The sequence below is a fragment of the Myiozetetes cayanensis genome, unplaced genomic scaffold (genome assembly GCF_022539395.1).
Source record: "Myiozetetes cayanensis isolate MyiCay16 unplaced genomic scaffold, myiCay2020 scf1, whole genome shotgun sequence".
NCBI lineage: Eukaryota > Metazoa > Chordata > Aves > Passeriformes > Tyrannidae > Myiozetetes > Myiozetetes cayanensis.
This window is the reverse complement of record NW_026086604.1, coordinates 123,693,785-123,721,284: the sequence shown is the minus strand read 5'-3', so window position 1 is coordinate 123,721,284 and position 27,500 is coordinate 123,693,785. Positions and strand designations below refer to the sequence as shown.

Genomic DNA, 27,500 nt, shown 5'->3' with positions numbered 1-27,500 from the left:
ATTCTTACCCGAATAGTGCCTTACACAGTTTGAGGGCTGCAAGTATTAGATAAAAACTGCTGCAGTTTAAGGTACAAAATCCTGATTTGATAAAAATCTCCATGCTAATTACAATTTATTAGTAATAGTTCTCTTGAATAAATTTGTATTGATGGAATTTAGTTGCCAGAACTCAGTGTGACCTCCCAAAGCTGTTCCAAAACCCTTTTTCCTAGACCTTTTTTGGCACATCTCCTGCTGTGTGATGATTCAGGTCAATCTGACTGGCTGCCACTATTATTTAAAACAATGTAAAGGGCAAAGACAGCATTACTTTCTGTTTGGACAGCCAAAAACTATGACTACTTTTTACATTTTGCTCTGTGCTTCCTGGATCAATATAAAGTTGATCCAGACCCAAAAGCCAATAGCCAGTGACAAAAATTCAGGCCTGAGCGTAGTAAATTTGGGACTTGCTGATACTTTGGGGTAAGATGCAAACTCTGTATAGGTGCTGAGCATACAAGGCATCTGTTCAAGGTATTCTGCACACACCAGTTTGCAGTTAAGGACTCGCAAAATACCACAGTATTTTCAATCTTGGTGTACAGAGAGCTCAGGGCTCTCAGGAACCTTGAACAATAACATTCCACAGACTCAGGTGAATGCCTACCAGAGGGACGTGGGACTTGCCAGCTTTTTCCAGTTAACAGAGGAAAACGATGGGCTGGCATTGGCCTAGATAAAGATACCTGCAGATTTCTTTTCTCTAAGCACATTTTTGGATGGGACAAAGTTATTTTCCGGGCTGATCATATCCTGGTCCCACAGCCAGGTGCTAGGCACACTGCTGGCAGGGCTGTGCTGCAGGTGGTGTTACAGCTGCACCTGCTCTGTGTGGCTGCTGGAGGCAGCCTGGCACCCTGCCCCAGCCTCGTGATCACCTGAAGTTGTCTTAAGAACCTCTCTTCCTCATTCTCTCCCTCAAACCCTGCCCCTATGTTTGCCCTTGCAGTTTAATACGTGGTGTGAATCACATGATTACCCCCAGCCTGATTCATTACAGCAGCTGGGTCGAGGTTCTCAAACCAGGTACAGCTCCTTCCTCGTCCTCCTCTTGGTCCTCCTGAGCTGTGTCGCCTTTGCACAGCTCTTATCTTGTTGGTGCCCCCACATCCCCACAGAGCTGCAGTCTCCCGTGTTGCCACAGACAATGGGCAGTGGTTTTCAGGGACCAGAGGCAGGCCCATGAAGACTGATCATCACAAGTTATTCACTTCCAGCGTACTTCATTTTGCTCTGGCAAATTGTTTGGATAACATTTCATGCCCTGGATAAATATCTGCTTTACAACCATCTGCTTGTATAATATGATGCAAGTTATAAAAACAAACTGCAGTGGTTTCTGAAACTTTTTTTTTTTTGCTGACCTGACATCGCTGTTCCTCCCTTGAGCATCTCCATTATCCTTGAGCACATCGGGGCGAGGTACTTCCACCAGAGCTACCCAACGGGGCACAGCAAATAGAGGTGGTGCCTCGCAAAGTACCACGAAGTTTCAGAGAGAAGGAGGGGGCGCACACAGCTGCGGGCAGCGCAGCAAACGGGCAAGACAAGAGGACATAGTCTTAAGATGCACCAAAGGAGGTTTAGCTTGGACATTAGCAAGAATTTCTTCACAGAAAGGGTGATTAGATATTGGAAGGTGGTGGAGTCACCGTCCCTGGACATGTTTACACACTGGACGTGGCACTGAGTGCCATGGTCCAGTTAGACCCAAAGATCTCCAGAGGTCTTTTCCAACCTAACCGATTCTGATTCTGAACCACAGCTGACACGGGAACCCCAGGAGGAATCCCGCTCCATCTCCCTCTGCCGAGAAGCGGGGCTGCCCCATACCCCCTGCCCCATTCCCCTCTTCCCCTTTCCCTTGATTCCATGCCCGGGTGCGGAATCATCCCCATCTCGCCGAGTGAAGGTAGTTTATGTGCCATTCCCGAGCCTCCCGCCAGCCTGCCGGGAGAACAGCGATGCCCCCGCTCCCCCCGTCGCCGCGGGAGGCAACCACGACTCCGCCCGCAGCCGGGCGGGCCGGACCGGGCGGGCCGTGCCAGTCCCGGTGCCGCCCCCGCCGCCCCGCGGCTGCGCACACTCCCGATCCGGGGCTCAACCGGCGGCTGCTGCGTCGCTCCGGGAGCCTCCGGTCCTGCCTTGCCCGGCTCGGCCGCGGAGCCCGCGCCGCAGGTGGGGATGGACGGGGCCGGGAGGGAAGGGAAGGGCAGGGAAGAGCAGGGCGCTCCCGGCGCGGGGCCGGGGCTGCGGGGCGCGGGCGGAGCTGTGCCGGGCGGGGGTCTCCGCGGCCTCCCGTGGGCCTCGGCGGGGCCTGGGCAGGCCCGCGGCGGGGCGGGGGGAGCCCGGCCCGGCCCAGCTTGGGCTGACCTGCCGCTGCCCCGGGGCGGCTCCCCCCGCTGCGTCGGGGGCAGCCCGGCAGTGACCGAGCTCGGCGGGCCCAGTCTGAGCCTGCCGACCCCAAACTTCGCCATGTTTGCGAGAGCAGCTGGCGCTGACGGGCGAGAAAACCCCGAAATGCCGGGATTCTTGGCTCCTGTGTTTTTGGCAGCGCCAGCCGTACCTGCGCAGGCAATGCTCGAGAGGTGGGTTTGTCAAGAGGTCGTGAAAGGCAGCGCTGGTCGTGCCCACCTGTGCTGGGCAGGTCTGTGGCTGCCAAGTCACTGCCTTACCCTGCTGCGTGCGCTGCTCTGGAGGAGCTTGTGATGTTCGTGGTTAAGGCACAGCTGATGGTCGCGATTCGAAATCTTTTGATGTACTGAAAAAAAAGTAGGTTTGTAATCTCAAATTTATGTATTTGCATATAAACGGTAAGAATGCCACCCTAACCTGCTGGAGAAGTATAACAATTTAGTTCGATTGTGTAACGTTTCACTGAGTTTATAAACAAAAAGCCCCGTCCCGTCGTCCCCCACGCGCCGAGTCTCGCATGAAGCTCAGGATGTGGTGGTTCTCTGTCTTCGACATTGTGTCTTCTACATACTGTGGTCTTGCAGTGCCGTAGCAATCTGAAGGGTGCAGTCTTAAAAACAGCTTATCAAAACGTTTTTAATTTACCAACTTTTTTTAACAGACTGTGAATTTAAGGAAACTCCAGATAAGTCCAAGCAGACTGAAGTGTAACATCAGTTACAAGGGAGAGTCTGGATCAAAGCACAGCTGTTAAGGAAGTTGGGTTTCTGGCTTTGGTGACAGTATTGAGGCTGTCACATATGAACATGTTACATTCTCAGAGTTACTACTCTTTAGCATATAAGTGCTGGATAAAAGAACAACATGTTCTTGATTTTTACTAAGTAAAATTTACTTGAATTTTACTTGATTTTTAGGCTTGGTTGGGGGGAAAGCATGTTGGAGGATCAAATTTCTTTTGAAGATGGTTCTCTGTTTACTTATTTGTAAACTGAGACATTTCCCAAGTCTCTGGCACCAGTAAATTCTAACTGTTGAAGCTCAGGTAGAATTGGCATCTGCATTAGTATTTTAATTCAAACAAAGGATGTGCTCTTGAAAGGAATTCTGAGTTATCCTTGCCTGCTGCACTTTGGTTCATGACACAGTGTGTTCAGGGAGTGCGTGAACTCTTCCTTTTGGAAGAAGCCAAAACTGGAAGGTGCACTCCAGTTGCCAGTGTGTGTTGTCAGTCTAGACCAGAGCTAATATGGAATGAACACACAAAAACACACGCAATGCCGTTTTTGGATTGTCAGTGACTGTTTCTTTTACAGAGTTGCTGCTTGAACTTGCTATTAAGTTGTTAATGTAGACGTAGCCTGGGACTAGTGTCATTAGAGCGAGGGTGTAGTTGGAGCACCTCAGCACCAGGGATTGATCCATAAGCTTTCGGGCCTGTAGCTGTGACAGCTATTGCCTAAGCTGCAAGACTCAAGTTTCGTAGCTTGAAGGCTGTAGGTCAGCTGCAAGGGGAACAGTAAACAAAAACCCCTTGTGGAATAATTGTCAGCAGTTTTTTCAGGAGGTTTTTTTTTTTTCAATAGCCTGGTAGTTTTAATTTTCAGTGTAACAATTTCTATTATTGAATGGCTCTCAAACTTAGAATGTTTTAAAAAGTAGCAGCACAAGGGTTAATAGTTTTACTTCTTGTAAGGGTTTAATGACCTTGATGAAAAAAAAATCCTGCGTATTTGCTGGAGCAGTAACTGGGACTTGTTGGCGTTTGTTGACTTACTTTCCTGCTCCCACGTTCACCTATCCTCTGTGGCAGTATAATGAATTAATGTTGTGTCTGTGTTACCATCACCCTATTTGAGATGTGCTTTGTCTTAAGTGTTTGGTTTAAAACATTCTGACTTGTTTTGCTCGCTTAGTCTTCCTCTTACGGCTTCCTTTCAGTGAACCAGCATGGTAATTTCTGGATGCCGCTTAAAAGATGCCGCTTTAAAAATGCCACTCAATGGAAAAAAAAAACCAGTTTTGCATGTTCTTCTTAAATCATGCTGTTCCCCAAGACACTGATGAATTGAGTGACTGGTGTATCTGTGTGTTAAGTAACTAAAATGGCTTATGGGGATAAGCTGATTGCCACTGCTGTACAGATCTATTTTTTTTTTAACTGTGAGTTTGTTTTCCACCTGTTGCAAATTGGGAAGGTTTCTGTTTGTCTCACTTTATTTCAGACTTTAGATCCAACTGTTCTGTGTTTCAAAGTAGTTTCAGTGTCATGGCTGAAAACCTACAGTAATAAAAAAGCTAAAATTTGTGTAGGTAACAAAAATGCTTTTGTGAGTAATGCTTTTTTTTTCTTTTAACAAGTCTTTATAAATGCTACTTGGCAGCAATTATGTTAAAGTAACTTCCATTTTTAACTTTCTAGTGAATTATTCTTCTTTTGAGTTAAAAGGACACATCAGTTTAAACACCTGGAGATCTGTATTTCTTGCTTAGAATCTAGTAGCTGATCTCATGTTATCAAAACAAGTCCAACTAAAACACTTATTCGAATTGGGTCTGTAGTGTGTGTAGAATTCACTAAAAATTGCAAACTTGCTTTCTAGAGCCCAGTTTTGATTTTATTTTTTCTCTTATACAAAGGTTGATGTGTTGTGTTAAAGTCTGTACAGTGACAATCCTTTGAAAAGCACTGCTAGACTGTTGCAACTTTTGCCAGCAATTTTACGATTGGAACTTTAAAGCCTCTCTCATCGATCCCCTTTCAACCTGTACATATTGGAGGATCTGGACAAAGCTCCCAGTTAGTTCAGGTTCCTTACATCTTGACAGGGCTGTGGTGTTTTTCAGGTCTTCAGGGATCTGAACAAAGGAGAACTGGAGTCTTGTCAGATTGTGACCATAGACTCACTGTTACACGGTGCAGGGGAATAAATATAAGCCATGTTTGAATTGTTGTCCCTGAAAACTTTCTTCTGACTTTTATTTTAGACATGGGAAAATCACTTTCTCACCTGCCTATGCATACATGCAAGGAAGATGGCTATGATGGAAGCTCAGTGTCTGATAACGTGAGGAATGGTTTAGTTCACTCGGAAGTGCACAATGAGGACAGCAGATGTGGAGATGTGTCACAGTTTCCCTATGTGGAATTTACAGGAAGAGATAGTGTCACCTGCCCAACTTGCCAGGGAACAGGAAGAATTCCACGAGGTAAGTTTTCTTTTTGATTCTTTTTATTTCTTTTTAACTTATAAGTTTGCTTCATAACCATGTGTAGTTATAACTGTAATAATTCATAACAAATAGCCCTTCTACTCAAGTTTTTTCATCTTTCTGACTTTTTAGCACTAAGCGTTTTGTTACAATTACACTAGATAATTGGAAAAAATTAGGTCAGTTTTGGCTGTTTGATGTTGGATCTTCACTTGTCTGTACAATGCTACTGTTTCTTCTTCTCAGCTTTAGATTCACACATAACTGTAGCTCTTGCAAGTTGAATTAGCAAACCTTAATTTTCATAACATTTTATTACATGTTTTTTAACTACCTATTTTAAACTATTTGTATCAATATAGCTGCAAAAATAGCTGCAAATACAGAGAAGAAAAAGTAGACCTCTGCTGCAGCTCTTCCTTGGTCATTTATAGTGAATTGTTTGCCCTCACTGCTGCCAGTGCCTCTTGATTTCCTTTACCCTCCCTTTGTCCCATTGGTCCTTCCTAAGCAGAGGACTCCACCTGGGAGTTGAAAACGTATTGGATCTTCGGATGCCAAGGGAAGGAGTAGCTGCCCAGCATTAGTCTTCATAGCTAACTGGGTTTTTTTTCATGTTGCACTCATATTGTTTTTCCTTTTGGTATGAAGCTACTTTGTTACACTTCTCTCCTGTGTGATAAGCTACCTAAATAGAGAGGTCTGCGAAAGGAAAATGCAGGATATCTGAGAGTGGGCAGAAGGAGAAAATGACAAACACAGCAGGCCAAGGGATGATCTTCTGCTTCAGCTGTAAGATCTTCCCTTTGATGGAGGGGAGAACTGATGAGGTGATTTCATGTTTGGGTCTGCTTTTGCCAGACCTCTTATCCAAAACAGACTATTGGGTATAAAAGCTTTTGGAACTGATTTTGACCAACATCTCAGGAAAATTGAGTGATGTCTGTGCCCTGTCCTTCTACGTGTGCCTCAATGAGATTAGGTTATGATATAGTTCAAAAATGCTTGTGTCTCACGTATGGTTAAGTGGCAGGAGTCACAGGATATGTAAACAGTTGTAAATATCATAAGAGATTTGTGTTTTAGCTGTTAAACTTTATACTGTGATTGGAGTGAATTCAGCAAATTTGAGGTGTGGAAAAGCTATGAAACTAAAAATTATCTTAAACAAAAGACTATAGAGAAGGAAGTTTGTTCTGTTAGCTTGCTAACTTGAAATACTTGATAATATCAATAGCAAGTTTTACTCAAAACCATGCTAGCCAAAGTGCAGAAATAACAGGATTCCTGTGTTCCAAAGCTTATTTCATTGGCTGAGGGATCTTTAGATGTAATACTTAAATGTGAGTTAATTATTTTTTTTAACATTTTGCAGTAACTATTAACACGTGCATGTTGTCCATACATTCTAATGAAATAATGTGGTTAAAGCCAGAACTTTAAATGAGTTGTTAGAACTAAGAGGGTTGTCTTTTTAATTATTCATTAGTACTGTAGAGAAGAGGAAAATAATGTTTGGAGGTTTTTTGAGGGGAGAGGGGATAAATTAAGTGTTCACAGAATGACTACATATCTAGTAGGTCTATAATACATGGTATTATGGCTAAACTATAATAAATACTTGAAATTATGCTTTGTAACTTGGAAAGCTTTAGCTTTGTCAGTATGATGTAGTATGAAAGCAGGACTGTGTGGTTGTGTTCAAAGGTTGATGCTTAATTGAAGCAGAGATGAAAATTTGTTTTAAACTGGTAGAGGCTTTTTAGAAGGTTAGTGTTTTACATGTTACTACCTGCTTGGTTAGCATGCTTTGCCTAGATTAGTGATTCATCATGGAATTACTTCCAAGTGCTTACCTAGCTAAGTGATGATTTGGTCAAATTCTGCATTTAGCCTAAAAAGTGCAAATCTGACTCGACCTTGAGGCCTCTATTCTCATACAGACAAACCTCAGTTCCACAGCAAAGAGTAAAAGCTATACAGGCCGGCATAGCCCATGTATTTTCAACAGCTCATCTGTGCATGTGTTCTTTATTTCTCCTGTTAAGATATTCCCCTGTTAAACATGCTGTCTAGTGACATAATTTGTTGTTTGGAGAAATTCCAGTAGATGCTCATTTTGACTTACAGGGTGCTGCAGCCCAGCAGCACCATGATAAATGGTTTTATATACCAGTGATTTCCAGAATGCAGTGTGTATATAACTTGTGTTGCCAAGGCCAAGCCTGACTTCTGCTTTTTCAGAAGAGTACATGAAGAATGCCTTCTGTATCAGTTCATACTGCCAAGTTTCTGAATGTTTTGTCCTATGACTTTATATGGTCTGGCACAGAGAGTTCAAAGCTGTTCTATCTCTCTGTTTTCCTCCAGGAAGTGGTGCCAGAGGCAAGCTGCATCCAGTGCATGTGTGCAGCACAGAGGTGGAATTTATTGGTGTTTTGGTCTTTGCAGACTTGGTATTTTTTCCTCTTGATGTTGTGTAATCCATGCTCTATTTCAGAAAATGACAGAAGCTGTATTTGTAGTATTTGACTTGGTTATCTGGAATTTAAATGTTCATCTTTAGTGTTTATTCTTTGGTGCCATTAAGTCACAATGGGCACTCGTGTAAAATAACTACAACAATACTTATTCTTTGTTTAAATTCTTAAAGGGTGTTTTTGCTTTCAGGGCAGGAAAATCAGCTGGTAGCATTAATTCCATACAGTGACCAGAGACTGAGGCCAAGAAGAACGTAAGTTAATGGTTACTTGTCATACATGGATCTATAGTTAATTATTCTCTTCTAGTTAAAATTCAACAATTTGAATGAGATAGTGATAAGAAGAATCAAGCTGAGATCACTGGAATGTTCTCTTGCATTCAGTACTGAAAGAACCTTTATTGTGAGTTATGTCAGTCTTAACCTCTAACTTCAGGAGAGTTATTTATTAACAGAGTGTGCATACTTCCGTCACAGTATGTCTTACCTAAGTACAAAGCTGAGTAATACTGTGTGATCTATTCATGTAGATATTTATCTGTGTGTTTACAGTAATGATGCAAGTATTTATCAATCTCTGTGGTATCTTAATTGACCTAAGCAGAAACATCTTCACTGTTAAAGTCTGGGTTAAGTGGTAGTTTCTTTGAGCCACTACTACAAAATACGTCACCTAAAATTAATTTGTAAAGTTCTGATTTTTGCAAGTAGCAAAGTCAACGAATTCATCATTCTGATACAGTATAGTTATTTTTTTCCTACGATCTACTTAAAGGTTTCATTACAATGCTCAGGGCTTCTTGCTTTGACATATTTTGGCTTCTGTGGTTTTGGTTTTGTTTGTTTTTAGGTTTATTTTTTGTTTGTTTTTTCTTTAATGTTTGGATAATGTTTGATGTTTCTGTAGTAAACAAAAATGATTGCCAGGAAAAAAAATACAGTAGCTTCACATAATATATTCTGATCATACACCTGATGTAACGTTAGTACAAACTTGAAACATTTTACTGTAGTGTTCTAATTTTGACAAAATTGGAGCTGCGTTAGAACGTTTTATTTGTGGGTAGGTTTTTTTATTATCTCACACCCACACCCACACACACACACACACCCCCACCCATAATTAGGTTAATTGTGAATTTCCTGCTCCTTATCTGGAGTCTAACACTTTCCCTGAAAGTTGGGATTCTCTGTCCTAAGAGCTTTATTTTGCTTCCTGAGTATGTTGTGCAAGAGTCCTGCAGAATGACAGAAGTTGAGCTATAAATAGATGTTAAGAGGAAGTGCTTTTGTTTCAAAGCACAAAAATATTTACCTCTTCCATTTTCCTCTGTAAGTTACAAATGTTGAAATAACTGTGTGATTTGAAATGGGATTTCTGATGTATAAACAAGAGTAATAGCTGTTTTGATACATAGATATGAAGTGCAACATAGTTATTTTTTCCCTCTTAGAAGCTAATGGAAGGTAGAAATAGACTGAATTGCTTGTATTGACTAGTCCTGCTACTTATCACTTAGAGAAAGTAGCGTGCCGCTGTTGTTAAACGTACTTTTGACTCTGAAATGTGCTCTTTTTTCCTCCAGAAAGCTCTACGTGACTGCTTCTGTAACTGTATGTTTACTGCTTTCTGGGTTGGCTGTATTTTTCTTGTTTCCTCGCTCAATTGACGTTGAATACATTGGTGTGAAGTCGGTGTATGTCACTTACGAACAGGGTAGACGTATAATATATCTGAATATTACGGTAAGTCTGACTACCTCTGTGGATGTTTGTAAAGAATAATGCATCAAGAGATACTGCTCTGATAGTTTAATGTACACAGAAGTTGTGGTCTTGCTGACAAGCTTAGTCAGTGCCTTAACAAATAGCAGCAGCTAAAATGACCAGTTGGAAAAGTGTAACTGGACCTGCCATGGCTCGTTCCTGTAGCTGTAGCTAATAGAACTGGAATTACAAGCTAACACTGGGACTTCTGTTTTCATGGGAACAGTGATTTTGGAGTTTTTCCTGCATTATTTTTGGAATATGAGTGAAAGGTAGTGTGTATATGTAGGAATGCTATTTGATACTGCCCTGGTATTATGTATTTGTCAAAATCATCCACCTTAAAATTTAAACTAGTTCTTTCCCCATAGTTCTTGACTTCTTGGTAATGCACTCAATACAGGATTGCCTAAAGACTTTTGGTAGAGTTCTTCATTTTAAATAAAGCAAAGCTTCCTTGGGAGAAGCAGGTCCTCTGATAGCTAAATTTCCTGGAAGGAATAATTGAGGATAGGAAGAAATGCAATATTTGCAGTGGAGAGTTGTCAGCAGAGAAGCTGTGCAGAAGTTTGTACTGCTCAATATATTCACTAAACAAATCCTGAGAAAGGAGTTTAGTGTTGGTCCATTACACCACTCCTCCCCGCAATCCTAGCAAGCAAAAAAATAATATCAGGTTTTACTGTCTCATGCACAAGTTTCAAAATGCTTTCTCATGGAGCTACACAGGATGGATTAGCTGTTAATGTTTTGTGTTTGTTTTTTTCAGAACACGCTAAATATAACGAATAACAACTATTACTCTGTTGAAGTGGCAAATATCACAGCCCAAGTTCAATTTTCAAAAACAGTTATTGGCAAAGCACGTTTAAACAACATCACCAACATTGGTCCTCTGGATATGAAACAGGTAAGTAACATAGGCTTTCAAAGTTGAAGACATGTTAATCTTCTTATATAGATCTACTCATGTGTGTTTTCATTGCTTTCTTTTTTTAGATCGATTACATGGTGCCCACGGTCATACAAGATGAAATGAGCTACATGTTGTAAGTGTACTCACCTCTAAATATCACGTGGGTCTTATTAAAAATTGCAATGATGTTAAAAGCAACTTTTTTCAAAGTTAGCATAAATCTGCTTGCAGAGATGTTGTGTAGTAGTACTGTAGAGATGTTTAGTCGTAGTACTGAAGAATAGTTCAACCACAGTTGTTTCAATAATTTCATATAGTGGCTTACTGTACCTGGCACTTAGCCCTTTACATTGTTTCTCTCCTAATGATTTAGGCCTTGGCAATAGCTGCTTTGGAGGGTGAAGGTGCAGGTGGGTTCCCCTGATGAGTTCTCCAGTAACTTTCCTACAATTTTCTCTGCAGTAGAAGAAAACTTGTATTTAATACTATGCAAATTAGAGACTAATTTGTATTTCTTTTCTTCAGACCATGTGTATACAATAGTATGCAGTATTTACAGCCTGCCCTTTGAGCGGTTTTATTCATAGGTTCTGAAAGTTCATTTGTCCAACAGACTGTTAGCTCACTGTGTTTTGGTAACAAAGCTAAATGTTAGTTCTCTTACACTGAAATGCAGACTGAAAAGAAGAAGTTAACTGTTGAGACGTCAGGTCTGTCTGCAGTTCCAGTGGATGACAGCCCATTTGGGGTGGGGGAGAACCTTATAGTTTTAAAGTATTGGAGTAAATTGAAATAGGTGTGAAATAGCAAGAGGGGCACAAACTCTAAACAAATGTAAAGTGTTGAACTGTCACCTTTTAAAAGCATGTAAGGTAGCTTAATGTAAACACTGAGTCCTGTGAACCTGCTCACTCTGGATGTATGAGGAATAAACTTCATGGCCTGCTTAAAACTCATGCTAATACCTACCTAGTTGTGCTTTTGGTGCAGTAATACGCTGAAATTTTATGATTAGTACTGTGGCCTTAACTTCAGTAATGCTGTTGATAATCTATTCCCAACATCAGCTGCAATTTTTCCCTGCAAGCTGATGGCTAACCTTAGAAAAACCTGCATGTCTTTGGATGTGTAAAAAGATACAGACAGGCAGAAACTGTCCATGGCCTGAACTGACTGGATTTCAGGCTCTTCTGCTTGACAATTGGAGCCTTGGCAATTGTAGAGTAGAACAATGATGTACTCACTGGTCCAACTTGGAGGTACGTTGTGCAGTCCTGAAGTAGAAATGGCGAAGCTGCAATGTGTCAGTACCAGTAGTCTGTAAGTTGGAACTTCCTCTCCTTCAGGAGTGTTTGTGAATGGTGCTAGGAGAGCAGACTAATAGGTCATTTGTACATATGTGAGAATATTTGTTGCTTCAACACAGTGACACTAAACATGGGCTATGCTTAGTGGAGAGACCCGTGACTGTGGAAGTTTGTGTCAGTTAAGTTCTTGTACAGGCTGTTAGAGCAAGGTCCTAGTGAGTAGCACTCATTAACTTTGCTGTCATGTGTTTGAAATGTACTAAAAAGAATATGAGCCACATACAAAATTATAGCTGTTCATTTTCTCTATAACTCTGAGCTGTTGGCAGTTATTGTTGACAGGTTTCTGCTCCTTCGCTGTATTGTGAGTCTGGAAAGCCTGGGTCTGTTGTATGGAATGACCCTGGAGACAGCAAGCGAGCTTCCTTTGTTTGAACACCTAGCCAAGATAGCTTCAGTCAGTCTTAACGGCATTTTGTACTTGTTTCTGTGTTTGGGTTTTTTCTCTACACAAAAATATGAAGATCCTGGGCTTATCTTTCTAATCCAGATGGTGTTGTGGGTTATAGCACTGGGGGATTGTACAGTGGATCATGTTTCAGTGTTTCCCCAGCCGGTTAATTTAGGTCTTGCTTTAGTCATAGCTCCTGGGTTTGGATCCCAGAGAGTGTGTGTCCTGTAAAGTTGGCTTAGGTTGAATACCAGGGATTCTCAGTGACCTGAAGTGTCTGCATTCATCCAACCTGCATGATGAAATCAACATCGTACAGGGCATTTCCACATTTATTTTAGAGAGCTGGCTCAATGTGGAGTTCACCTTCAGTGTAGTTTCCTAGCTACAGTTTTGTGCTGTGTAGTGTTTGTTGGGCTTTTTTTATTTGGTTGGTTTGTGGTTTGTTATTTAAAGCAGATCCATTTTCGTATAATCTTGACTTAAAAAAACACCAGCATGTTGGTGTTGCCCATCTCTGCTTGTCAGCCAGTGTGTACTGTTGTATATGAGCTGGCTTTATATTATGTTACAGGTTGTCTATATTTTGAATTAGAAAAGTACATTAACTGAGAATATCTGGCGTTACGGTCTAACTAAATTCTGATTTAAGCCTAGCAGGGGAAAAAGTCAAAATGTTTGACATTGGTACAAATTTAATTTTTAAACAACTTTAATACCAAACTGTTTGATTTGTATTTTCTTACAATTTGGACCACCTGTGTTCATTCACTGTTTAATACTATATTATATGTTTGTTGGTGCAGGGAGAAAGAATGACTTTGGCATTGACCACCCAAATATTGTGGGGGGCTGCCATGCAGTCTTGGTGCACTGATCATGTGGTTTTCATTCTAGAGCTTATACATTTGTGACCAAGAGCAAATGATTTAAGAAGTTGGGGTTAAAAGTATGCACTTACATGGTGCTTTGTATAACTGGTACTACGTAGGTGCGTGTCAGAAAACATCACTCTGAAAAGGTTATCTTGCAAGAGGACAATAACCTTGTATATTGGTTAAAGATTACTTTGCATAATATAGAGATGGGTGAGTGCAAAAAATAAAAGGGACTTTCCTAAGTTGTTGGTATGTGTTGAGCAAGAATAGCAATGCCTTCAGGATATTTGAGGGTTTTTTTTTTAATATAAACTGATAGTTTTACATGAAAAAATGCTAAAGTTGTTATAACATTGATCTCTTCTTGCAAAATTTCCTTCCTACATATAGATTCCACATGAAGTGGAGTTGCAGCAAATTATTTCTGTATCCGTTCATACTGAAAGTCTTTGTCAGTGGCCAAGTGATATCAACAGGCTTTAATGTAGTGGTTCAGGTTAACTTTTTAGCTTCTGAAAGATGGAGTGAACAGTTTCTTAGGACATTTCTGTTGGCAGGCATTATATATAAGCAAACATGTGTCTGTATTGTTCCTGTGAAAGCAAGACTGTGTACATAAAAGATCTAGGTGAGCATACAGTAACTGCTGGTGACTTACAGCAAGTGATTTTGTTGCCATTGCTGCCAACTCTATAGTCTCTATCAGAATTCCCAGTTGAAGCCACAAGTCTTGCTTTTTAGATAATTACCTGGAACGTTTGATGCAAATCTAATAATTGTTTTTCTTTTTTTGCAGTGACTTCTGTACTTTACCATCTATCAAAGTACATAACATAGTAGTGATGATGCAGTAAGTATGGTAGACTTCCTATTTGTTGGAAAAAAATTTAGAAGCTGTGTAATTGTTGTCGAACTATTACTCAGAAATATTTAATCCTGGAGTCTTTGCGTCATAGATAGAATGAAATCAGCGTACTTTCTAGTTTAGTAGGTTTACAGTTCTTGAAACTGAACTGGGCCTTCTGACAGGTTCTGGGGTTGTAAAGACACTCAAATAAACAGAACTGTTGTAACTGTATCTGCTCTGCATTTGGGCTGTACCTGTGGAGCTATTAATGTCTCAAAGACTTTAAAGTGACTTTGTGTATCAGCCGCTGTTCAGAACTTGCTGAGAACTTTGTGATCTTGAAGGAATCACAGGCTTTAGTACTCTGTCAGAGACTGCTTTTTGTGACATTGCATAAATTTCAGCACGGTGGGGTCTTTTGTTGATGGAGCGTGGGGATCTGTGTTTAGCCTAGACATATGATGACTTGTCTAATCATTTGCTTTCTCATCACTAAGCAAGATATTATGAGCAAATCTCAGCTTTAGCATCTTTGGGAAAAAAAGTGTGTACTCAGGGAACCAGATGTCTTGTATGGAGAAAATCTGTGGTGGTAAATTACTAATGTTTTTAAATTTATTTATAACATATTTTGTTCCAAAACTTTTTCCTTAAAAACCCTAGTAGTGTAACAGCGCATTTTTAGAATGGGAAACTCAAAATCTCTTCTGTTTTGTCTTTTTAAGAGTGACAGTGACAACCTCGTACTTTGGCCACTCTGAACAAATATCCCAGGAGAGATACCAGTATGTGGACTGTGGAGGAAACACGACCTATCAGCTGGGCCAGTCAGAATATTTAAATGTACTTCAGCCTCCACAGTAAAAGCACCTACTGGTTGGTTTGGAATGACTGCTGTTGGTGCCTGCAGAGATCCTTTGGATAGGACTGGTACTACATGAAGGGGAGAGAACAAGCGATGTACAGCATAGCAAACGTGGTGACCTGTTCACTTTAGATACAAGGAGGGAAGAGATGCAAAATGTATATAGGTGCACTTGTTAAGTGTTGTGTTTTTCCCTTCTGTTTGCTTTCTGTTACTGTAAGCACCTCTGTCGAGTTGTGTGGTGGGAGGGAGAGGGGGAATATTGGATTCTTCAACAGAACTGGGACCTTTCCTTACAGTGTGGTACATCAGCTTAGAGTAACTGTGTATATGTCTGTGTTTAGGTGAAATGTGTCACTAATGAGCATTTTTAAAAAACAAATATACTCATAAATTTTAAGTCTATACTTCATTTCTTGATATTTGACTATTGAAAAAGGCAGTATTACTTCTTAAATAACAAAATTACTTTGAGGTATCTGGGTGTGAAACTTCTATTAATAACCCAGTGACAATAGTCCTTTATTTTGGGATTCTGTGTTTTGTTTTCTATACATGATTAGAGATGACATGCAGTCTGTGAAAGCCAGGAAAGCTCTCTTGGATGACACTACACTTGAATGTGCAACTTCTAGAATCTGGCATCTTTTCATTCATATTCTCTCCTGCTACCTCTAGGATGTTTTAAGGAGAATGTACATTGTTAAATTTAAAGTTGGGTTTAAAACTAAAAAAAAAAAACAACCCCCAGAACAATTACTGACAAAGGAAAAATTCAAGACTGTAGAAAATTAATAAATAAAGGCTTTGCCGGTCTGTTTTGTAGTAAACTTTTGAGAATAGCTATGAAAATCAATATTGTGCAGTTGGAACTAGATGTGAAACTTTGAGCACGGGTTTGGAGAGGTTCATGTCAATTTTCATGATTTTTATTTTAATATCCTATGTATTTAAGCTACTTCTAAGTGTTAATGTGTTTTGTTGTACCTATTTCTTGCACAGGCTGAGTAAGCAAATACAGCAGTTGCTGTATCTCCAGAGCACGCACAGTTCACGTCAAAGTTAAGGAAGGGAAAACGCAGCAATGCTTTCTATAAGGGTGAATGCTGATGTAATTGCCAGACTGACTCACAGTGGTCAATAGTTTCTGTAGCATAGTTTGCACGGTGAGAATTTCCAGGATTCTTATCAATTATGGTGATTATAAATTTTGGGCCCAAAGTTGCTTGACTCCTTAGGACTGACTGTTCTAAGGGTTAGGTGCAAAATGTTTTAATTAACTAGATCAGGATTGGTTTATTTCTGAATTAGATAAGTTGCAGCTGTAAGAAGGTACTGTTGAGACTGTTGCATTTTATTGAATGATTATTTTTTTTTTTAAATAGATGTTGTGGTTTTTATGCTGCCCATCTGCTGGAAATAAGCTACACAAAATGAATTAGCAATAAACACTATGGAAAAAGGCTGCTGGGTAACTTCTTGCCCCTAACAATCTCTGACGCTCCAGTACTTCAGTCAAGATAGGTGTCTACATTACTCTTTTCTTTACTGGCCTCTCTTAGATGGGCCTCGGGGGGTGGGTGGGGAAAAGAATATCAACGATGTAAAACTTACTTAGAAGGCATTACTTAACCACACACACACAAAAAAAAAAAAAAAAAAAAACACCAAACCAACCCTTCTTTGTTTGAAATACACTTACTCTGGCAGTCTCTGAAAACTTTTGGAACCTGAACTGTCAGTTTCGTATAGTTTTTGGTAAGATGATGATGTCAGGTTTTGGCTTTAGAGAATTTCTGGAATTAGAGTAGTCAATTTGGATGACTTGCTGTAGTTATATTCTGAAAATTGTTCTTGAATTTTGGCCTTTAAAAGTAAACATTCTTTATTACAGCTTACAATGATGAGGGAAACTAATGCACAGTTGACTAGTCTTGCTAGAGTAGAGATGAGGTTCAGCCCTGGGGCTGCTAAAATGCGTGCATAAGCTTGTCTGAAAGGTGATAACTAAAAACCAGGATAGTGGGTAACTGGCTAAAAGCAGAGAGGTTAACTTTTCAATCTTACCTGTTGAAGGAAGATTTGCTTATGTTGGAGAGCAGGGAGAGAATTCTGATTTAAATCTTGTCAGATCTGAAATCAGCCAGTAAGTGACCACAGGCTTTTTCTTTTAGGCCTAGGTATTTAGATCTAGAGTGTTGGGGTTTTTTTGTTTAGGAGTTGTTATTTGTTTGGGGTTTTTTGAAAGAGAAAAGAAGAAAGCAGCTCTAGGCAGATATTTACATTGATTTAAAGTATTTTTTTTCTTTCAAGGGTTAAAGGCATTCTAAAATAACTGGAATGGCACAATGACAAAATAATTTTGTGACAGTAGGGAACGCTGCTTTTGAACAAGCATGGCAAGAGGAGGTTACACTTTATGCAGTGCTGAGACTCAGACTGACTTTTGAAATTTTGGCAGACATGTTGAGCAAAATACATACTTAAATCTATAGATCTTAACCTTACATGAAGTGCTTGGTATTGGTTAATTCAAATTAAAGAATTGAGTGGAATTATTCTTTCTGTGTATGTCTCAGAAGGGGGAAGGTACAACTCAGTTTTTGTCCTCTGGAATATCTAATGGATATAAACTTTAGCACCATCAATTTGTGGTAGACTTACTGCATAATGAAGAGTTCTCACCGTAAAAAATAAAGTGTGGGTTAAAGGCCCTGTTTAATTCTCAAATTAAGTCATTATGGGAGAAGTAATTGTAACAGTAACAGGCTTAAGGTTCTGCAGGTGTTAGTATCTCCTTGCAGAACTGTCAGCATATGACTAACCAAACAAGGCAAGTATTTTAATTTATCTACTAATTTTAATATAACATCTCATCAGATAAGTAGGTAATCATCTGTGTGAATATTTAACTTAAACTAGATTTATATGGCTGAGCTTGGAAACATGCTAAAGGAACAAGGGAACTCTATTAACTTGTATAACCTTTTAAACAAGGTATTGGAATAGATCCAAGTGACAGACCTGTCATTTTTCACATTTATTTTATCTTGATTTTAAAATAAAAAAAGGCAAGCCTTTCAGTGCACTGTAAATCAATAAGTACAAATTCTCTCCAGAAAGTGAGCTTGAAATTGTATTTTTCCTGGCTTGTCTTCATGTGTGTAAGATAGGTAGTTTCTGAAGGATTTCTTCTGAAGTGATTCATATTTCACTTGTAACTTCCCCATAGCCTTCTAATACTATAAAATACCTTTATACTGGCATCATAGTGTGTTTATTTCTAGTAGAGTTCTTTTCACTTGAATTCTTTGTAGCAATTCCTGTACCAAAACCTGTTGCACTTTAAAATGGAAGCTCTGTTAGTTATGCCTTATAACAGTGGTCCAGATGTTGCACTGTAATGGCACTATTGAAAATCAACTTAATATATTCTGTATAGAATAACTGTAAAATTTCAAAATCATAAGTATGGAACACCTAAATACATAAAAATGTTGGCTATTTGACATCAGAGAGCAAAATTACTGTACATTTTAACTATGTTGCTTTAAAAATAAATAAATGAATTTATGAAGCTACCAAACCATCAAAGATCCAAAAGTCAAATATCTATTTGGAGAGATTTAAAGAGAAGTGCTCTTACTAAGAGATGTAGTACCTGACACTCACTTTTGAATTCCTGGTGTGGGGAAAGGCTGTAGAAGCTTATTCATCATTTCTTTGATCATCTTGATGTTTAGGGGATAGTTGCTTAGTTCTTAATCTTTCATGAAGGCAAGCATAAGTATCTTTTTCCTGTGTGGTATAGCTTTGAAATTCTTAATGCACTTCTGATGTGTGCATGACCTTGATTTTAACATTGTAGTGTTTATATTTTGCAGTCTGATGTTGGCAGACTTAAGTACGTACCTTAGTTAACTTTGCTTCAAATTGTCCTTGAAGTTCTGCAAGTGAATATGTTTTTTCATTGTAGTGCATTGCAGACATGCCTGGGCTTTTTAATGTGTGGTGTATAAAGGGAACCATTTAAGCACCAACTCTCTTAAATGCTTGGATTGAACCATTAGGGTCTTTAACCTTCTGACGGAAGTGTTGTGCCTTCATGATGGAAAGCATGGTGCTTGGAGTAGTATGAGAGAAGCTTCTAAATTCAGAAAAAGTTAAAAGAGAAATAGTGTTACTTCTTATTCAGCACTTAAGGCTTCTTTTTTTTTTTTTTCAGGGGTACTAGTTGTGGTTTTGGTTTTTTTCCCATCTCCTCCCCAACCCCCAAATTTGTGGTGGAACATCTGTATGTTCCTAGACAGCACCTTCTGAAATAGGTGACCTGTTTCAGAGTTGGGCAGCTGCATGAAGTGGAACATCAGTTGAACTGGACTTTAAGTGTTAAGAGATTATTAAGACAAGTGGTGGTACCTGTAAGAACTATTTTTTTTGTTACTTGCCTGTCTAACAAAAAGCCCACAACCCTAGCAAGGCTTCCAGGCTTACTATTAATTCTGAAAGGGAAAGGATAAATAATGCGAGTTCAACCACCATACTTCAGTAATGGACTACTTGCGACCAGCAAAAATACTTGTTTGTGATGGCCCTGATCATGCACTGGGAGGGAGGAATAAAACCTAACCAAAACATGATGGAAACAATAATTTGGCTATGGGAAAAATCCAGTGTTTGTTCCATTTGAGAAGTCACCTTCCTATTTTATCTGTAACTGGGGAGTTCTGGTCATTACCAGAGGGGCAGTTCTACTGCCCTATAGCTTTTGCCATGAAAACCTGCTTCTCTGCCGGTAGGGAGGGCCTGTTGTCCAGGAATCTGCATGGAATATGAAAGCTTGGTCAGACTGTCCTGATCCTCAGACCGTCCTCTTCCACCAGCCATCACAAGGGCCCTACAGCCTGGATGCTGTTTGTCTCCTGGGAACTGAAACTGCTTTTGCTTTGCATGGGCAGGGTTGTTTAGTACCAGACATGTAAGTGTATTATGGTGCCTGAACATTTTGGATCTGTCAGTGATTTAGTTCTTTTGTTTTGTTTAAGGAAGCAAATTTAACTACTGTTAACATCCACTGTACAGAGTGTGCATATAATAGCTTAAGATATGTATAGAGATACTAATGAGTGATAACTATTTTTGTAACTTAAGCTGTTCTTGTAACTGTGTAGCAAACAATCTATCCACTTAAGCATGATAAGCACTCTAGAAGTAAAAGGGTATTTTGGAATGACTTGTAGGACACAAGCTGTCTTAATGTAAGTTAACTGGGACAAGGAATCTTGTTATTTAGAGGTTCAGATTCTGGAGTTAACTTCATTATGAATATTTGTTTCTAGACAGGATTGTTTGACTCAAAGAATGATTAAATTTTCTATTTAAAAAGCTTGGATCATGTATCTCTCCTTTTTTTTTTAACTGACTTAATTTTTTTTTTCTCCCCTTCCCTATCTCCCACAAGTTTTCCCCCCATCTGACCGTATTTTCTCACTGGTTTTCATGTATTTTCAATAGTATAACTTCAATTTTTGTAACTATTGGCATTCCATGATGTGAAAACTTTGCAATCTACTTTTTTTTTGATACTATGTTTTATTGTGTTAAGTCTGTAATAAACTGAAGTATCTGAAAGCTGAACATCATATGTGAATGAATTAGTGTTGTCTGACTGAGCTACTGAAGTGGCTGAGTTCAAACCTGGGCTGTTGTGGTGGGTTGATCCCTGCCAGTAGGTGAGCCCCCACCCCATTGCTCATACACTCTTCCCCCCAGTGGTGGAGAGAAACAGGACAAAAGCAAGAAAACCCTTGGGTCAGGATAAAGACAGTTTGATAGGACAAGCAAAGCTATGTGCACAGGCAAAGCAAAAACAGGAATTTTATTTCGTACCAGCAGGCAGGTCTGTACAACACAAACACCATAACCCTGAATGACCTTTCTTTTCCTTTAACCCGAGCTTTTATGGCTGAGCATGATTCCATAGGGAATAACCCTTTGGTCAGTTAGGGGCATCTGTCCTGCCTGTGTTCCCTCATAGCTTCTTGACCATCCCCAGCCCAGTCCCTGAAGATTTGGGCAGACTGAAGGGTGAGGAGGAAGAAGAGGCAATGAAAAATGAAACCTCTGAGCTGTGTGAGCACCATTCAGCATTAGCCAAAACACTGCTGTGTTATCAGCACTGTTTTAGCCACAAATCCAAAGCACAGAGCTGTGTGGGGTGCTGTGCAGAAACTTAACTCCATCCCAGCCAGACCCAGTTACAGCTCTTTGCCAAGTTATTTTAAGCATTGATTATGACCTAAAAGCTTTAACCTTTAAAAACTGAGCAACAAAGAACATGGCTTTGGAACATTCATAGTATTGAAATGCTACAGGTAGTCTTATGCAGACATTTTGAAACACCTTTAGGGGTTATTTTTAAGGTTTCTCCTGGAGAAACCTGTTGGATTTTCATGATTGCTACATCAGATTTCTGGTCTGGATAACTAATGAGAGTCTTATTATGTAGAGGGTTTTTAGTTTTATTCAACTAGTCAATCTCTTTACAAAGACTAATTTTTTTAAAACTAAGTTTAGATGGGAAAATAATTACAGTCATGCTTGCTGTTTTCTTTTTCATACTGTCATTTTTCCTTCTCAGAGTTGTCATAATCATTGTTGTGACTGTCCAAGCTCTGTACTGAAGTTTATAAAATTGGAGAACAGTAACCTCCAAGCAGTACTTTGCTATGTATAGATAAATGCTTGAAGAGATGTGAAGAACCACTTCTGTCTTGGTTCTACCTACCTGGAGATGGGTAGACAGAGTTATATTTTTAGCAGTGAACAGTTTTATTTGATCCAAATACTTCAGACTACATGACTTGGATTCCTCTCATGTTTGTTTTTTTCCCCATTCAGAGTAGGTAGGGGAGTATGAAAGTGAAATCGTACCTGGCAGATTTCAATCACCACCTTGTCTGTCTGGAGAGTATAAGGAGTGTTAAAAGGGAAAAATACACTGGTAAATGAGAATAGATAAAGAAATGTGAATTTGGATAAATATGAAGACCCAGATATTGTTATTCTAAAACACCCAATGTAGATGATTTTGAGATCTAACTGCTGAAAGATCTGGCATCTTAAAATAGACTAGTTTCAAAGACCTGACTGACAGAAACTTCTGAAAGATTTCAAAGTTCCCCTGGCTGGCTCTACATTGCTTTCTTTCTACTTCTCAAAACTTCATTAATGTAACTGTGTAACTGTGGGCCTACTTGGGTTGTGTGTGTTTTTGTGCTAATGCCTTCACCTGACTAGGTACCATTCACTTGGTGATGAATGACAGCAACTGCCTTGCAGTATGAAGATGATGTCTATCCAGCAACTTGAGGAATCTCATATTTAATTTTGCCAGAAATCTCTTGGTGTCACATGAGGTAAAGATCCTGCTACATTTTTGTTGTTGTTTTTTTGTCCTTTTCTTCTCTGGGAATCCTTGCTTCTTAAGCCTCAGAGCTGAGATGCTTCACTCATGTTTCCTCTGTGTGGGTAGCAGGTGCCACAAAGTTTAATGAGCTGTCATGGGCACTGTGGAGCTGACCTTGCTCCATAACAGAGCTGCTTTTTCATGAACCAGTGAATTACCTAATGCAGGAAAACTAGAACTTGATTAAGGAGCTTCGGCATCACTGTAATGTAGCGTTTCACTGACTGTAGCTATAGATACCTGAAAGGTAATGATGTATGTCATACTTGAGAGGTTTTTAGGAAGTAATGCATCTAACAGCTCTAGCAATATAGTTGAGTTTGAGAAATGACTGTAATTTGCTTTTAACTGACTTTCCTTGTGACAATTGTACCACAAGACTGTTGTTCTAGTACTAGTCAGAGGAGTGATATAACGGTTACCTCAGTACATGGTAATATCTAGAAAAACAACAGGTAAAGACCTATGTTTTTCAAGATTTTTGTAGGCTTATATATTATTTCTTAAATGTGAAGTCTGTCTAAAATAATTTAGGTTTGTGGAGTGTTAGTAGCTGTCTGCATTGAGATCCATTCCCACCATAAACTTAGGACCAAATTTTACATCCAGCGTGTTTAAACATGTTGACACAATCAACATAACTATTTCACTTTTCATGCTGAAACTAAAGTGTGAATTTTTCATCAAATATGCAAAAAAGTGTAAAAATAAACCTTAAAAACCCAAAATATGGCTGCAGAATATAGATTCTAAAACACATACTGTCTACAACCCCTTTTGCTTGCTGCCAATCCAGAGATGGGGCAGAATTGCGATTTCCACTCTTGCCTCTTTTAACATACCATAGGACCTGACGTGACCGACTGCCCTCTGAACAGTTTATGATCAGGAGAGGATCCTGGCTTCTTCAATATCTTTAACATCCTGTGTGGCATGGCAGGATCCAGCTCTTCAGTATTGGTAGACATTTTCAAGGGTCAGAACTGAAGTGTTGTTGCCTTGTAGACTTTCCGTGGGCCAGCAGTGTTCATGGAGGGACCCAACAGATTAAAGTCACTCTGATTTCTGGAAGCAGACTAAGCTGTTTTGTAAATACACGCGGTGTCTTGCTCCTGCAGATGGCTACCAAGGTTGCCTTTGGTTTGCTCTCCCTAAAAATGCAAAATAGTATGACAGAAGGAAGCTGAGACTTAGAAAAAACTAAAATGTGCTAATCTTATGTTGCATGCTGTCAACTATGCTCTTTGATATGCTAATACTTGAAAAATCCTATTTAAACAGAAAGCTGGGCTTCTCAGACATGGGAGGGATTCAATTTCCTTCTGAAAAGAGCAGTAGAAACGCAGAATACAACTCAAGGTTACTTAGTAACCTTGATGAAACCAGCTAAGCCCAGGGGAAGGTGTATGCAGGGTCCTTTATTTAGAAAACAAAGCAGCTCCCTGGCCCCTAAAACACCTCTGAAAAAAACCCAAACCAAACAAATAAAATCACCCCACCACTATTGACAATTTATTTGTAGATAGAACTAATCATTACTTACTGTGCAGTCTGAGGCATCCTAGTTTTTGTTCTGGTGCTATTTAATTTTTTCTTGTAAATGAAAAACTAATGTGCAGAGGTGCTGCTACCTTCCGTCTTCAGTGATACCAGGAACCTTTAGTATGTGCCACGGGAAGCAGCCTCTCTTAGTGAGATGGCTGTAGTTCAGGTGATGCTTGAGGAGCTGGAGAGTGCTCCCTGAGAAAGGGAATGGGGTTAAGTGTTTTTGCTTCCCAGCCCTTCACTGCCCACCCCACCCCAACCCCAGTGCTTAAGTACAACAAAAAGCAAAACCAACTTTCCAGAAAACAACAGAGCTGTCACAGCTGAACTGTTCAGATGAAATGGAGTTTCAATCTAATAAATCCAGTTTATTACTTTCATTCTGAATGTATGAAATATTTCCATTCAGAGGTCTATTTCTGAATTTAAAATGTAAGAGACCTGAGTATTTATTAACTGAATAGCAGTGAAAATATTGTTGATACCAAGACATCTAATTTAGTGAAAGACCTTGAGCAACCCCCGTTTCTGTCTGTGTAGCTGGATCTCCACACTCTTTGAAAGACAGCAGAGAGTGGCCTTGCAATGGCATCAGCTGCTTTTCCCAGTACCCCTTGATGCAGTGTGCTGGTTTAAAAGTAAATCGGTGGGAAAAATGAACCCGACTTGAGAGATTACAAATCAGAGTTACAATTTACTAAAAAGACTACAATAAATACAATGATACAGAGAAAACTGGTTTTAACCCCCAAAGACAGATGTATAACCCAGCTCCCTGGGACAAGAACAGAACACTGTTAGCCCCTGTGCTGAGCACCACGCAGTTCCCCTGGGTGCAAAGTAAAAGGAGAACCAGTTGGTCCAGATGATGGTGGCAGTTCTGTTGAAGTAAAGATCACAGTCCTGTCAAGAGTGGCAGTGGCAGTCCTGTTGAAGTTCTGGTCCTCCTCTCAATCCATTGAGTGGTACCAGAAGTCCCAAACCCCCAAGATTACATATGCTTAGGGTCAGAGGGAATTCCCAGTACCTCCCCCTAAGGCGGGAAGTTTCACAATGAGTGATTTAACTCTATGAGTCATGGGATATTTCTGGACTCTTTGCTGGTCTAGGTGCTTGCAGCTGCCTATTATGCCGGTCCAGTATGGCCCATTAGCAGAGTTGACCACTCAGACTGGGTGTGAAGGTGTTAATACCTTTCTGGAGAGAAGTTATCAAGTCATTGCTGTGAAGACAAAGGAATAGCTCTCCTGCCTCATAGGGTTTTTTAACACTCATCTTGTAGCCTGAGGTGTCAGGTGTGCCCTGGGCAGCTGCTGAGAATGATCCATTTATTAACAGTCCATCAGAAATGACTTAGAGGGTGTAGAATACGCAGTTTTGGTTACACCCACATAGTGCTAGACTGGTCCTGGCCCCTGTGACTGGGACATGCAGAATTGCAGAAGGTAAGTCCATACCTCTGGAACGGTGGTGAGGGGCTGAGCACACAGAATCAAATGGCAGGTTAAAGGCCCCAAGCAGAAGAAAAATGTTTGAATTACACAATTACAAATTTTAGAATTACTCTAGCAGAGATCAGTGTAATATTTTAGTTCCCTGTAAGTCAACATTACTTTTTATCCTGCTGAAACCATGATCCTTGGCTGCCTCTGAATTCAGTGGGTTTGAATTTTTCCTAAATCTAGACCTGTGCAAGGTCATTATAAATCTGTGAGAGGGGGTGGTGTCTGCACAGTGATTAATGCTACTACCATTGTATTAACATGACCATAGGTAGAATTGGATATATGTGTGCTACACAGAGATATACTCTGTGAGATTCTCTGTTCAGGCTCTGGTCTAGGAAAACATGGTTAAGAGATGATCTTGGTTAAGAACTATAGCTGTGAACTCTGTCCCAGAGGTAAGTACACCATTACTGAGGCAGCTCCATGACCTTGCCAGTCTGCATGTTTCCCTTAACATGTTAGAGTGATGGCTTTAAACACATTTTGTGCTATAGTGTTGTAATATGTAAAAAATCTTTTTTACAATGTGAAAATGTGCTGTCTTGGTATAAGCGTCTGACCCTGTTCTTCACTAGATGTCTTCATCAGTATTTTAAAGTACATAAAATTAATATTTAACATCAAAATGTACTTTTTGTTGCTACCTAGGGAAGTAAATATAGAATGTATCTGCTCAGATTGTCAGTTTTACAACGTGGTCATCCTTAGAGAGTGAGTTGTTAACAGTACATTGAGAAACCTATCCCAAGTTCACTCTCTTAACATATGCCTGGGAAAATCTTATTTCTCAGACATGCATCCCTGTGTCACTTTAAGCACATTCGCACAGTAGACTTGAGTTTTGTAACTAGTAATTTATTTAAAGTCAGATGTATTGCTTAAAGGCTTGGACTCAGCTTTGAAAACTAAGAAATTCCTGAATTCATTCCCATGCTCTCAAATTTATGACCTTTAAAGAGCAAACTGCCTTATTGTGAAAACATGGATATTCTTACCCCTTCACTACAGAGAGACTGATTAGGATGTAGTATCTTCAAGATATGTATGTTAATCATCATTATTAATGCATATGAAAAGCAATTTTCCTATGGTATGAATGAGAGTATATTTGAGAGTTTTACCAGTCTATCTGGAGTGGCATCTATTTTCTGTAGACACCTAATTTTGTAGTAATTGGATATCTTGTCAATAAAAGTAGCCTGGGGTGACTGAGTTATCTCTTAATTGTTGAAGCAGGGAAAATTCACTGGAAGGGTGTAAAAGTTTAGCATAACAACAAATGCAGTGATTCAGCTTGTTAGTGTGTCACATGCACCTCCATAGTTTTCACATCTATAAGGCACTGCAGAACACCTCTGCTGCTGTTGCATTGACCATGCAACAGACAAACTAGTCTGGGATTTTGGGTTGATGAGGATGGTGCTTTGCTTAATTTTGTTTCTTTTTTTTAGTCTCCTTAGCTATTTGAATAATAGATACTAACAGTATTACCTTACAGGGTAATCAGTAGAGCCTTGATCTGATAATGCTATGCACTCATGATTGCCTTCACTAAATACATTTCTGGATAGAACCTACCTGTTTTATTTTGGGAAAGTCATCCAGACAGCCTTTTCATGGTACTGATGATGTGACACTTAACTGTGAGTGGGTGGAATCTCATGCATTATTACTTCTGGATAATTGTTCAAAACCTAAAGTCCAAGCACATATGATTAACTACTTCCAGCAATCCAGAATCCAATTCTTTGATGTTATGTCTTCAGGAAATTTTGGACTTACGCTCACAGCTT

The 27,500-nt window shown here is 39.7% G+C and overlaps 1 protein-coding gene across 1 annotated transcript; it reads left to right on the top strand.

Moving 5' to 3' along the window:
- The first annotated feature begins 2,109 nt into the window (after nt 1-2,109).
- On the top strand, nt 2,110-20,823 carry TMEM106B (transmembrane protein 106B). The gene is made up of 8 exons (XM_050332826.1): nt 2,110-2,223; nt 5,449-5,670; nt 8,344-8,407; nt 9,742-9,901; nt 10,692-10,832; nt 10,922-10,971; nt 14,271-14,324; nt 15,047-20,823. The coding sequence occupies exons 2-8, from the start codon at nt 5,451-5,453 to the stop codon at nt 15,183-15,185; spliced, it is 828 nt and encodes a 275-aa protein (XP_050188783.1). The 5' UTR covers nt 2,110-2,223; nt 5,449-5,450; the 3' UTR covers nt 15,186-20,823.
- Nucleotides 20,824-27,500: the final 6,677 nt, after the last annotated feature.

Coding starts and splice junctions, on each gene's coding strand:
- TMEM106B (XM_050332826.1), top strand. CDS start 5,451: ATGGGAAAATCACTTTCTCACCTGCCTATGCATACATGCAAGGAAGAT. Junction 5,671..8,343: donor AACAGGAAGAATTCCACGAG/GTAAGTTTTCTT, acceptor TTTTGCTTTCAG/GGCAGGAAAATCAGCTGGTA. Junction 10,833..10,921: donor GTCCTCTGGATATGAAACAG/GTAAGTAACATA, acceptor TTCTTTTTTTAG/ATCGATTACATGGTGCCCAC.